General features: G+C 35.1%; 1 protein-coding gene across 1 annotated transcript; it reads right to left on the bottom strand.

The window, feature by feature from the left end:
- Positions 1-2776: 2776 nt before the first annotated feature.
- On the bottom strand, positions 2777-4494 carry LOC107493805 (late embryogenesis abundant protein ECP63). Its single transcript, XM_016114848.3, has 2 exons — positions 3200-4494; positions 2777-3095 (listed from the first exon to the last, which is right to left on the bottom strand). Exons 1-2 carry the CDS (start codon positions 4187-4189, stop codon positions 2889-2891), a joined length of 1197 nt encoding a protein of 398 aa, XP_015970334.1. The 5' UTR covers positions 4190-4494; the 3' UTR covers positions 2777-2888.
- Positions 4495-12196: the final 7702 nt, after the last annotated feature.

The following is a 12196-nucleotide window of genomic DNA, read 5'->3' as shown; positions in this document are numbered from 1 at the left end:
ATCTTATAATTCCTTTTTCCAAAAGATCTCTACATTCTAATGAGAACTCTTCTCTATCTCTTACGGAATAAGGAATTTTATTTGGAACATTTATCTCTTTTGTAGGATCTTTTAATTTAATACTTACTAATTCGTTATTTGTATTTTTAGTATCTAAAGGATTTTCAGCACAAATTTCATCCAAAAGTTCTTCTATCTTTATTTCAAGATTATTTTTGGGATATTTATCTGAAAGTATAGATTTAAATAACATGTCTCTAATATAGAGAATATTTTAAATTTTAAGATCTTATCTATAGTAGTAGTTGGTATTTTTATCCGTTTTGATTTTTGATTTATTGAAGAATCGTATGGAGCTTTTAAAACTATATATGTTAATTCTTGAATGAATGGATGATATAGCTTTAAAAAGTTATTTCCTATGATAAAATCCATTCCAGAATCTAACATATATATTGATGGAACAATGAACCTATAATTTTGAATAAAAATTTTAACCATCTCTGCTTTTTGGTCAATTTTATGTATTGATTTGTCAGCTATTCTAACTCTTAATGGTTTCTTTAATTTTTTTCAATCAAGTTTTATATTTGAACTAGCAACGCATTGTGTTGCTCCAGAATCTATGAAAACATTTATAAACTTTTCTGTTATTTTTATAGTAATAAATGTAGCATTATTACTCAGTCTCTGAGTCTGTTTCCGAGACATATTCAAAAATATAGTCTAAGTTGTCATCAGATTCTTCTAATGGTTCCATAAAACAAGACTTAGCAATTTCTATTTGTTTAGTAAGATCCTTTTTATCCTTCTTTTTCGGACATTCATTTGCATAGTGTTCTTCTTCTTGGCAATACCAACACTTGCAATTTTCTTTTTTATTCGGGTAAGAGTCATTTTTTTGTCTTTTGTTTTTATTGTTATTTTCTTTTCTAAAATATCTTTTTTTTCTCCGGTTTGGATAGTATTTTCTTTTTTTAAATTGATATTTTCTTTTTCTTTGAAAATTTTTATTAAGACCATATTTTTGAGGTATCTCCTCATTATCTTGACAGCAAATTCTAATTATATTTGCAAATCTTTTTTGAGTTGCTTCTTGCATACAACGTTCTTTTATTTCCTCTCTTATTGCAGAGGTTGCTCCACCAAAATTATTTTCAATTGTTCCTCTATTTATTTCTCTTATAAATCTTCCCATTATAAATTCATTAGCAGGATATGGAAGTTTTGTTATATACATACTAAGATAATGATTTTTATCTTCTTCTTTTAATTTGTAATAATGTATTCTATATTCACATATATAGGACTCCACATTACATAAATCATATATCTGAATATTGACTAAATGATTTTTTGCTTCTTGATATTTTTTATTATAGACTTCTTGTCTATGATCTATAATAATTTTTTCCAAAAAATTCTTTATATAGAATCATCATTATATATAATATCTTATCATAAGCCGATGTTTTTGTTTCTAATTCTTCTATTATTTGGTTTTCTATTGATGTCATATAATCTCTTATAGTTCCTTTAGTATGAAACCCTATGTAATTTCAAATGTCTCTTCCAGACAATTCACTAAGTTTTGGATTAGTAAAAGTTTCTAATAAGAAGGAATTCAACCAGTTTTCGAAAATTTCTTTTTCATTCTTTTTACAGTCTAAATCGAGCATTCTATCTCCTTCCATTTCCTGAATTTTAGGAATGTATTTTGATGGTATTTTTGTATATTTTGAATTTTTATTTATAAAACCTTTTTAAAGGCATAATTATCAAAACCTGTTTCCCATTTAAATTGAGATTGATTATCCTTAGATGTTCCAGCTTCATTTTTTACTTGTATTGGAATTTCTGGTTCTTCGTCACTTGAGTAATCTAGAATGTGTTCTTCATTTTCTATATTTTCAGAATTTACTAATTCTTCTTCTAATTGAAATCCTTGTTCCATAACATTATTTTCTTGAGCCATTTTAATTGTTTAAAAAGCATTGTAACTTCTTCTAATTTTTCTTCAATATTCATAATTTTAGTGGTGGTTTTACTTTTAAATCTGTTATGTTGATTATATTTTGAAATTTTTCTTCTTTAGATTCTCTTTTTCCTTATTTCTTTGAAATTTTATGGATACTAATATTTCTTTAAGCATATCTACTATAGAATTTAATTGTGGGTTGAAGGTATGATAAAGATGTGAAAAATCATTTCCATGGTAACATTTTTTAGAAATTCTGTGTGAAAAATAAATTTTTTCATGTTTTTGAAGTCCTTCAATAAAACTTATAGTAAAATAAAAATTTTGAAAAAAAATCATTTTGTATTGATTTTAAAAATTCGGTGTCATTACATTACAATTAACATCAGTTAAAATCATTAATTTTTGATCTATTAATTTTGATAACTTAATAATTATTTCCTCTCTTAAATCGTCTAATTTATTTTTTTCCATTAGGTGATGCTTTTCTTTGTGAAGAGTTACAGTTTTGAGTGAAAAATATAACTTTAGGATGTGTGGTTTAGATTTTGCCACATCTTTAAATCTGTACAGATTTAGATCCGTACCATATAATTTTCTATTTAAAATATAATCTCTTTAAAAAGTTTCTATGCGAGTTAATAATTAAAATTCTTAAAATTTATTTTTTAAATTTTAAAATTAAAATCTTTAATTTTACTGAATTTAATTTTTAAATGTATATTAAATTATTATAATAAAAAACTGAATAAAGAATACCATTGTGAAACTTAAAATACCAAGTACTAGACAAACCCATTAAACAGCCAGCCAACAAAAGCAACAAAATATTATTAAAATGAGTCATACATGCATCCCCCTAAAGTAGTGTAGTAAACTAAGCACATACATATTGCAGCTATACTAATTATCACATTTTCTCACGGCGCCCCGCATCATTCAAGGCCTCATCTGCTGCCTTTAAAGCATCTGCCGCCGCCCCCGGTCGACTCTCCTCCACTCGGATCCACACCTTACTCTCTCCGCCCGTGCCTCCTCGTCCTCCTCCTCCCTCCATCCTCATCCCTTCCATTTTTCTCCTTGCTTCTTCCTCTATTCCACTCAGCTGCAGCTTCACCTGTATCCCCACGCACAAACATATAAAAGAATAACATATCAAATCACGAAATAAATAAATCAAATGATTATTACATGAAAACGAGACTACCAATACCACACCACCTTTGCCTCATTAGTCTTCTGCGTGGCTGCTTCCGTTGTCTCTGCGGCCTTCTGCTTGGTTTCCTCTTTCTTGCCGGTGAAGAAATCCATAGCTCTCTTAGCAGCATCGGCAGCTGAGTCTTTCAGCTCCCCAAGCTTCCCAATTGTCGTGTGCTTCCCCTCTTTTGCCTTCTCCGCAGTATACTCTGAGTACTCTCCAGCCTTCTGCACTGTAGCGTCTTTTGCTTCCTTTGCCGTCTCAGCACCATAATCTTTTGCATCCGTCGCCTTGTCAGCAGCATAATCTTTGTACTCTCCAGCTTTTTGCGTTGTAGCATCCTTCGCTTCCTTCGCCTTGTCAGCAGCATAATCCTTATACTCCCCAGCCTTCTGCATTGTAGCGTCTTTCGCTTCCTTTGCCTTGTCCGCAGCATAATCCTTATACGCGCCAGATTTCTCCATTGTCTTGTTCTTGGCTTCTATAGTTTTATCAGCAGTATAGTCCTTAGTATCTTTCGCTTTCTGAGACGCATAATCTGCATACTCACCAGTTTTGTTCATCGTTACATCTTTTGTTTCTCTCGCTTTATCAGCAGCATAGCCAGCGTACTCTCCAACTTTGGCACCTGCTTTGTCCTTCGTCTCCATTGTCTTCTCAGAAACACATTTTCCAGTGTCGCTAACCGCCTCTCCGGTCTCCTGAGTCTTCCCTACCACAGCTTCCTTTGCGTGCTCGATAGTGTCGTGCACTGCCCTTAACATGGACCCTATAACATCAGGGTTTTGCTGCTGCTGCTGTAGCTTGTGGTACGAAGCTGTGTCTCTTGCTCTGTTCACATCTTCGAGATCCTTGGCAGCAAGCTTTGCAGCGGCTTCAGCACGTGCCTTTTCGGAGTTGAGCGTGTAACCTTCGTCACGCTCTCTTTCTCTGTTTACATCGCCTATGTCCTTGGCTGCAAGCTTTGCAGCTGCCTCTGCTCTATCTTCCTTGAATTGTTGCCTCGACGCCATTAAAGAGAAGAAAATTGAAGTAGAGATAACAGAATTCAGAAGTGATTTTTAGTTTCGGTGAAGATGGATAGATAGATGTTAGTATGTGATCCAGAGAAGCAAAGTGGTTGCGTGATGTAAACAGGGATATGAAGGATTGATTTAAGCAGAAGGATGCTATAAGGGGTGAGTAACAATGGGAGAAACTACAGCTTAAAATGGAGTGACACGTGTGTAGGAAACATCACAATGTGACACGTAAGCGTGAGACGCTCTTGAGTGGTGACATCTATCTATATTGATTCTTGATCCATATAAGCAAGTTGCTAACTGAGAATGTTCTATTTAAATGAGATTTGAAGGGAAGAGAAGGTGAAGCACATCCAAGACAGAATGGCTGAATGGGAGTGTATGGTCCACGTGTCCAATCACGTGTCATACCACAGGCCAAGAGATTTTTTCCATGGGGCAAATAAAACTTTCCAGTTGTTTCTTGTAGAAGTTTTAAGTGTCCTCAAAGATAAGAGCTATGGGCTTATTACTTCATTAAGGGAAGAAAGAAAATAATGTTGGTGATTTCTTTCAAATCCATGACAATTTTGTGGGTAAGTTACTTTTGTTTTTGTGTTATCATCTCAGTTATTGATCAAATAAAATTTTTAAATTTGTATTAATGTATTCAATAAATATGTTCACACTATATTATATTTTATAGTATTTATATTATAGCACATAACGTATTTATACTATGTGTAATGTGCAAATTATTGATTTTACAAATTCCTCCCCAAATACTAAAGAAATCAAAATCTTTTCCAAATACCATTTGAATGTCTACAGCTTCTTCTACCTCTCAAAATACACTTCGAAGGAATTACTTCTTCTTCAACCTCACTGCTTCTTCTACCCTTCTTTCAACTGCTCCTTCTTCTCTACCCTTCCTGTAGGTGATGGGTGTGATTTTTCCGGCGACCCACTCGCAAAACCTTCCCCAAATACCCCTGTAATGTCCACTGCTTCTTCTTCTACTACCTCACTGTTTCTTCTACCCTTCCTATAGTTGATGGGTTTGATTTTTCCGGCGACCCACTCGCAAAACCTTCCCCAAATACCCGTATAATGTCCAGAGCTTCCTCTTCTATCACGCTGCTCCTCGAACCATTCGTGTAGGTGAAGCGTTTGATTGTTCTGGCGATCCAGTTGCAAAACCTTCCCCCAAATACCGCTTTAATGTCCACAGCCTCTTCTTCTACCTAATTCCTCGGATTTATTCGGTGAGTCATCTTTATTGACAGATTTGTCCGAACCCCGTTGAAGACTCTGCCTACTGCTTTTTCGTCTAGGGTTACGCGAGTGTCCTATTCTGTGATTCACAGGCAGAGTGCAGTATTTCCGAAACCGTCGAAGAAGGTAAGTCATCCCCCATTCCAGTAACGGTTCCTACGACCGAAGTGCAAAACTCCTTCGAAAAACCATTGTAAGGCCTGCTGCTTCTTCTTCTAGGTAATTCGTTTGTGTTTTGTTGTCGATTTTGACAACCAATTTTGCGTGATTTGTTCTGATTTTCACTTTCTTTAATCACCATTGATCGAAGCAGATTGTTTCAATTTGAATACAATAGTTGATAATAGTTGTTCATGGTGGTGTTTAATGTTAATCAGATTGATGGCCAGTGATGCGTGCTCCTCAAACACGAGACGAGACAGAGGCGAAGTAGGCGGAGAATAGGAACTGATAGCTGGATATGCAAGTTCAATTTCGCTTCAACCTGGGAATGTAAAAGATGGTATGACCCCAAAATGCTTCTGCAAAAAATATGCCATCTGTTACATGTCAAAGACAGACACCAACCCGAATAGGCTATTTTTTGGATGCCCATTGTTAAAGGTAAGGACCCAAATCTTCATGTATGATCACTAAGTTTATGCTAAATTTTGGTTGATTTTGAATTTTTAGAATGGTGGTTTAGAATATAGATTTTGGTTATTTTTTCTAGCTAAAGTTGTTGTGGATGTGATTTTGAATTGTATGGAATGGCATGCCTATTGGTTATGAAAATGATTTGATTTTGTAAGCGATATGCTGTTATAATGGGTTGCTATTGCATATGATTTGATATTGATGCTGGTTAATTTTGAAGAATGATCGAGAACTGGGAAATAGTAGATTTATTGAAAATAGATGTTCCTAGATTAAAAATGTTGATTTTGATATGAATTCACATGGAACCTGATCTGATATAAAAAATGGCTTTAAAATTTGAAAGGACTTCTAATTTTTAGCCTTTAGGGATTAATTACATTCACATATGTGGATTAAATTGAATTGGAGTGTTTTGTACCACCATACATTCATTGTGTTCTATTTGATTTAGGTGACAGAAGCACACTGCAAATTCAATCTCTGGGTTGATGACCACATTGTAAGGGTTAGAGCGGGGGAGGGTACTAGGGGATCGGGTGATGGCAAGCAGAATCATGTTGAAGAACATCTGGGAATGGATAACCTGATAGCACATATAGAGGAAAGAATAGTAAACCTAGAAAAGCTGCTGAACAAGAAAAGTAGAGAAGCAGAGTTGAGGAAGAAGAATAGAGAGGCAGCTGCAAGAGAGATGGAGTCTTCATCAACATAGCATAATGATTAGATGAAAACGAGAACCTGAAGCACCTCTATTAGGTTCATAAAGTTAATAATAATTGCCTTCTATCTGAATTTCTCTACTAGAATGTAGACACTCAATTGCTTGAAGCTTTTAAAGGAAAAATTGTCGATGACGTTTATTTGATATGGGCAACATGTTTGGATTTTGATTATGTTTCTAGTTACGTGTTCTTGTTTTACCTATACATACGTATACATTTTATGTTATATATTTTTGTGAGTTAGTTATCAAAGTGCCCTACTAATTTCAATAGTATATGAAGGCTAATATGTTGTAGTAAGTCAGTCCGAATACCAGAAAGAAATAACCTTTTTTTTAGTGACATGAATGCTGAATATTGCAGTCATGTTATAACTCAATTTTCGGCATTTCTGTAAGAGTAGCAAGGAGAATGGCATGACAATATAGAATGATGATTTGGTAATGAATGACAAATCATGCGGCCTCCACAATAGATAATTGACACGATCTGTTTTTCTTCTAATATACTAGTGTGCAGCATAAATATGGACATATGATAGAATGAAGAAGCTGAAACTAAACCAGAATGTTATGTTAGGCTTGGGGTAATGGGTGAATTGAAACTTGTTAGTCAAGTTTAGTTGCTTTCCTTTCAGAAATTTTCCTGCATAGGTTTTCAAATTCCTAATCCCTTGAACCTAAATAAATGTTAACACTGCTAGTTTATCACACCATGATGAATGGCCACTGCTTGGTTCTAATATACGTCATTTGTTCAGCAAAAATTGGAATGCCATTTATTATTATCTATTAGCTTTTGTAATTTTGATGATTCTTATTTTCGCGTTGTAGAAATATTGTCATAGCAACAAATTTGCCGAGAGTAGGATCGCCGTAGATGGTGTTGTGTATGTCATAGACTGTGGTAAAGCAAATGGGACCAGCTATGATGCTTTAAATAAGCTAGCCTGTCTGTTACCATCATCGATTTCAAAGGCTTCCGCTCATGAGGTATTGATGTAGTAGATCATCATCTTTATCCACTTGCAGATGATGTTTAATGCTCAAAATGAAACATTTGTCTTTTTCTATAACCGTTGCTTGCCACTATTGCTGAATGAGTGTATGGCTTATTGCAGGTCATACCATGTACTGGGTTTGGTTGTGCCATCATCCAAGACATTAGTGGTGTCTACAATTGTGGTCCTGAATTGTGTGGCCATGATGTAAGTTTCTCTTCTAACCTATTTCAAGTAGTTTCATCATAATGCTCGTTTATATGTTATCATTTTCCCCCAGTGTTAGTTGCTTTAATTAAGTGAATGTTTATTCTTTATGATGTAGTTGGGATTGGACTTGGTGAACTAACCTGGGAAAAAAACATTTATTTTTTGGTAGTTCTACTCTCTGTTAAAGTAAAGTGGGCTAGATGCCAGTTCGGACCGCAACAAAAACAATTAGTAGATAATTCAGTTGAGGAGTAATGCATCATGTGGCTTTAAACCGGTTGAAGCCCAACTTTTTCCGAAATTTTAAGGGAAACCAAGATTATCCAGGTAAGTATTTATTCCATTGATGTCTCTGTCTACACCTACCCTGCTCATTATTTGTTTGAGTAGTAGTTTTTTGTTTGAATAGCAGTTTTTGGTTGAATATCCGCGTAAAATGTTTGTTGGTTAATTGATATGTGTCACGTAATCTATATACTACCATAGTTACAAATAGAATAACACTATTATAAATCTCTTATACATGACGAACACAACATGACACATCGACTTTGCAAGAGTGAAGTTGTTATAGAAGCATTTGTCTTAATTTCGGGCCTTTCAAACCAATGTAAAACATTTTAAAGATAAACTGAAATAACAACTTAGAATTAAGCAATGTTATACCAGTTAAAAGTGGATTTCATAAACCAAAAGGTAAAATCATAAATAACAGCAACCAGAATACTAAACAAAGACGTTCAACAAAGTTCCAAAGTACATTAAGTTGGAGTAGATTTACAATGTCAATTTTTTCTACACCAGAAATATCCCTTCAAAATACTTCATTGTAGACCTAACTGTGTTCGAGTGTGGTATTCCTGGGTCTCGCCATGCTCTCCTCACCAATAGATTTCTAGTGTCATGTTGATTGTCATATTCTGTCAACACAAGCTCTCTGTACCTGTAATTGACGAGTAACTCTCTTTCCTGTGAATTGTTCACTAACAAAATTAGGTTATCCTCCACAAATAGTATTGGATTTTCCCTGATGCTTCGACTCGCAAACCTGTAGTATTGCTGTAATGTTTTGTTTCCACTGGCGTCTTCATTCAAGTGCCAAATTGATGCGACATAACCAAATTCATTGTGTGTATGAGCGAGGAGTGCAACTTTCTCCTTGTGGGTTAGTAAATTGTGAACCGTATATGTTGCACCCACTGGAATAGACACCTCGCTAAAGGATTCATCTTTGACACTATAACATAAAACAGACTTGGGTGTAGCATAACTATCTCCTGTACTAGTAATCCAATATGCATGACCATTATGAAAAACAGAGTTAGGGTCAATTTTTTCTATACCAGGAAGACAATTAACACAGTGAAACCATGTAGAACGCCTTGAACAATATCTAGAGAAAAAAACATAGGCATCAACTATGTCCCGTTTGCACATATGAATGATGTTGAAAGCATCTGTGCCTGGGACATGACCGAAACCATATACTGGGAAATATGATCTACCGTGATCCTTGTGGGGGTCCGAAATTTCTCTAGATCGTTGTGTTGTTGGATTCCATACCAGGAGTCTTATGTCATCTTGTCCACGGGAGAACTTGAAACATATGATCCCGTTTGACATTCCCACAATACGAAACCACCTTTCGATGCCAACTCCGAAAGGTTGCTGAATAGGAATTTCTTCTCCGGAAGCAGCATCCACTACAAATAGTGAATCTGAACCCGTCAATAGTAGTGAGTATCCAACATGAAACAAGAGATGTTGATCTAACACCTTCTGCCTTTGCATGTGTTGTATGCATGTTTCTGGTTGGCTTAGGCGTTGGAGCCAAAATTTATTCAAGCATATACATCTCCCTACAACTTTGGCACTACTTCGCAAGAAGATTTCGTGCAACAGTTCATCCGGAATCACTGGCAACGGAAGATAATTTTGTTGAAATTTAGTCATTTTTCTGGACACACGTTTAGTAGTCTAGGTTTTCGGAACGTTTATGTTTCGTGTAGTTTTTGTTTGGTTGAAGTCTTTGGTTCGCTTATAAGTAATGAACTTCAATTTCTCTAACTTATTAATTGTGTGATATATTTCGTCCAATGAGAATTTGAAATGGAGGAATATTGTGTTTACCGGTATTATTGTAACCAGTTTGAAGTAGGTGTTGTATACCATTAAAATTGGCTCCTCTATCAAAGCCTTGGCTATACTTGCTAATAAATTATCTGCGAGTTCCAACATTCTACTTTTTTCTGATTCTTTGTTTATCTAATTTGAAATTAGAAGCAGCCTCACCCCAATTTTTTGTTCTATAGTTGAAATACGTGGGAACCAAATCCATGTGTGCAGAAAGTGTTTTGACCTTTTCTTGCTAATTGAGTCTCTATGTGTATTTACATTATCTAGGTTAATTAGTGAGTCATCGTTTACGTATCAACTTGATTTCCAATATTTTTTCCCTTATCACAGCATTAGAACCCCTCATCCTAAAGAACACCATGTCAGTCACAAATTAATAATGTCACACCAGATTTAATCATTTTTGCAGTTTCTGCATAAATTATGTACAAAATGCACTCCAGTTCTTAAATATAATGTTAACACTTCCATGTTTTTACCCATGTGGATACAAATGCCATAATCAAATCTTGCAAATGTAAAGTCTTTTCTGGTTTAATTTTTAAAGAAATAATTAATGGAAGTTTAAAATTCTTCTGATGAGTACCTTGTCTGACAGTTAATATAACCGAATACATGTAGAATGCGAAATATATAACCCATATAAACAATGACAAAACCACAAAAGAAAACATAATTTACATTAAGTTAAAAAAATTTATAAAACAGAATACTAACATGTCCAACCAAAACAAAATATGTACACATAACATGGCCACCGTAAAGATATTACAAAACATAAATGCACTCCGATAAAAAAATACAAAAGTTAGTGCTATTCTTTCCTATGATGGTGGTATTCTCTGGTTCACAGATGAATCCGAAGAGTCAGACGATGAACTTCTTCGGTTTTTCCTACTAGGACCTGCTACTGCCACTACCCCTCCCCCCTGCTGATGGAGGTTTATCCTGTAATAATTTTGGCAAAATTATCCTTCATGAATGAAAAATAAAAGACTGTAAATTTAATTCACTAAGTACAGGAATTATTGTTACCCTGACTTCTGAGAACGCGGTGGTCGACCATGTTGGCTCCCACGCTACATGCGTAATAACCGTTCGGTCTCGAAGGCAGCCAGCTGTGCGTCCTTATTGAAGTGAGCCTTGCATCGGTCCGCTAGCCAATGTTTTATTTGGTCAGGCAACACGTTGGAGGCATATATCTCTTCAACCGCGCTGGGCTTTTCTTCCGTATGAGTACTGTCCCATGCAAGCATGTAGAAGATACCCCAACCAACATAACTCAGTTCCATAATAAGCAGCGGAGTTGGTCGATAGAGAGATCTTATCCTCCCTATGTCCGATGCTTTGATTAAATACTTATCACCATCGCTCTTTGGGTGGATATGAAGACAGTTGTCCTGTCTGTCTATGAGGTAGAGATCACTAGTCGTGAAGAAGGAGAAGTGTCATACAATGTGCTGTGGAAACCGTACATCTTCCTACATTAACAAAAACAAAATTAAATGTTACATATATGTGGAAAACATTAGATACATAAAAGAAAAAGAAGAAAATTCTGTGGCGTAGGATATAAACTTACATCTGTTTCAAATATGTTAAACAGGAAAGTCTGGTCAGGGCATCTCCTTACGTTCCTAAATGCATTCACGTAACTAGCCAACAGGATACAAAAATTCATCAACGTTAAAACGAACAAACCATGTAAAGACATAACCAAAAATTGAAAAAAACATCAATGTTAAAAACAAGAAACCATGCAAATACATACTAATGTGTTTGGAAAAATAGTTGATCAAAAAGCAGATTACATTCAGAATGCTTACCGAAATCCTGGCTCCATTCTTGTTTGCTAAAAGTATTGAGTAGTTAGTGAACTTGATGGGCGCGGTGAGAGAAGATGAACAACTAAATTGTTGGTATGAAGCGATGTTGGGAAGAAGTAATGTTTAACTTTTAAAGAGGGTTTAGCCAAATGTCGCACTGCTTGCATAGGAGGTTTAATGGATATCTATCTATCCATTAGTATTGAAACCC

The sequence above is a fragment of the Arachis duranensis genome, chromosome 6 (genome assembly GCF_000817695.3).
Source record: "Arachis duranensis cultivar V14167 chromosome 6, aradu.V14167.gnm2.J7QH, whole genome shotgun sequence".
Taxonomy (NCBI): domain Eukaryota; kingdom Viridiplantae; phylum Streptophyta; class Magnoliopsida; order Fabales; family Fabaceae; genus Arachis; species Arachis duranensis.
Note: the sequence above shows the minus strand (reverse complement) of the source record. Positions and strands in the feature narration are given on the sequence as shown.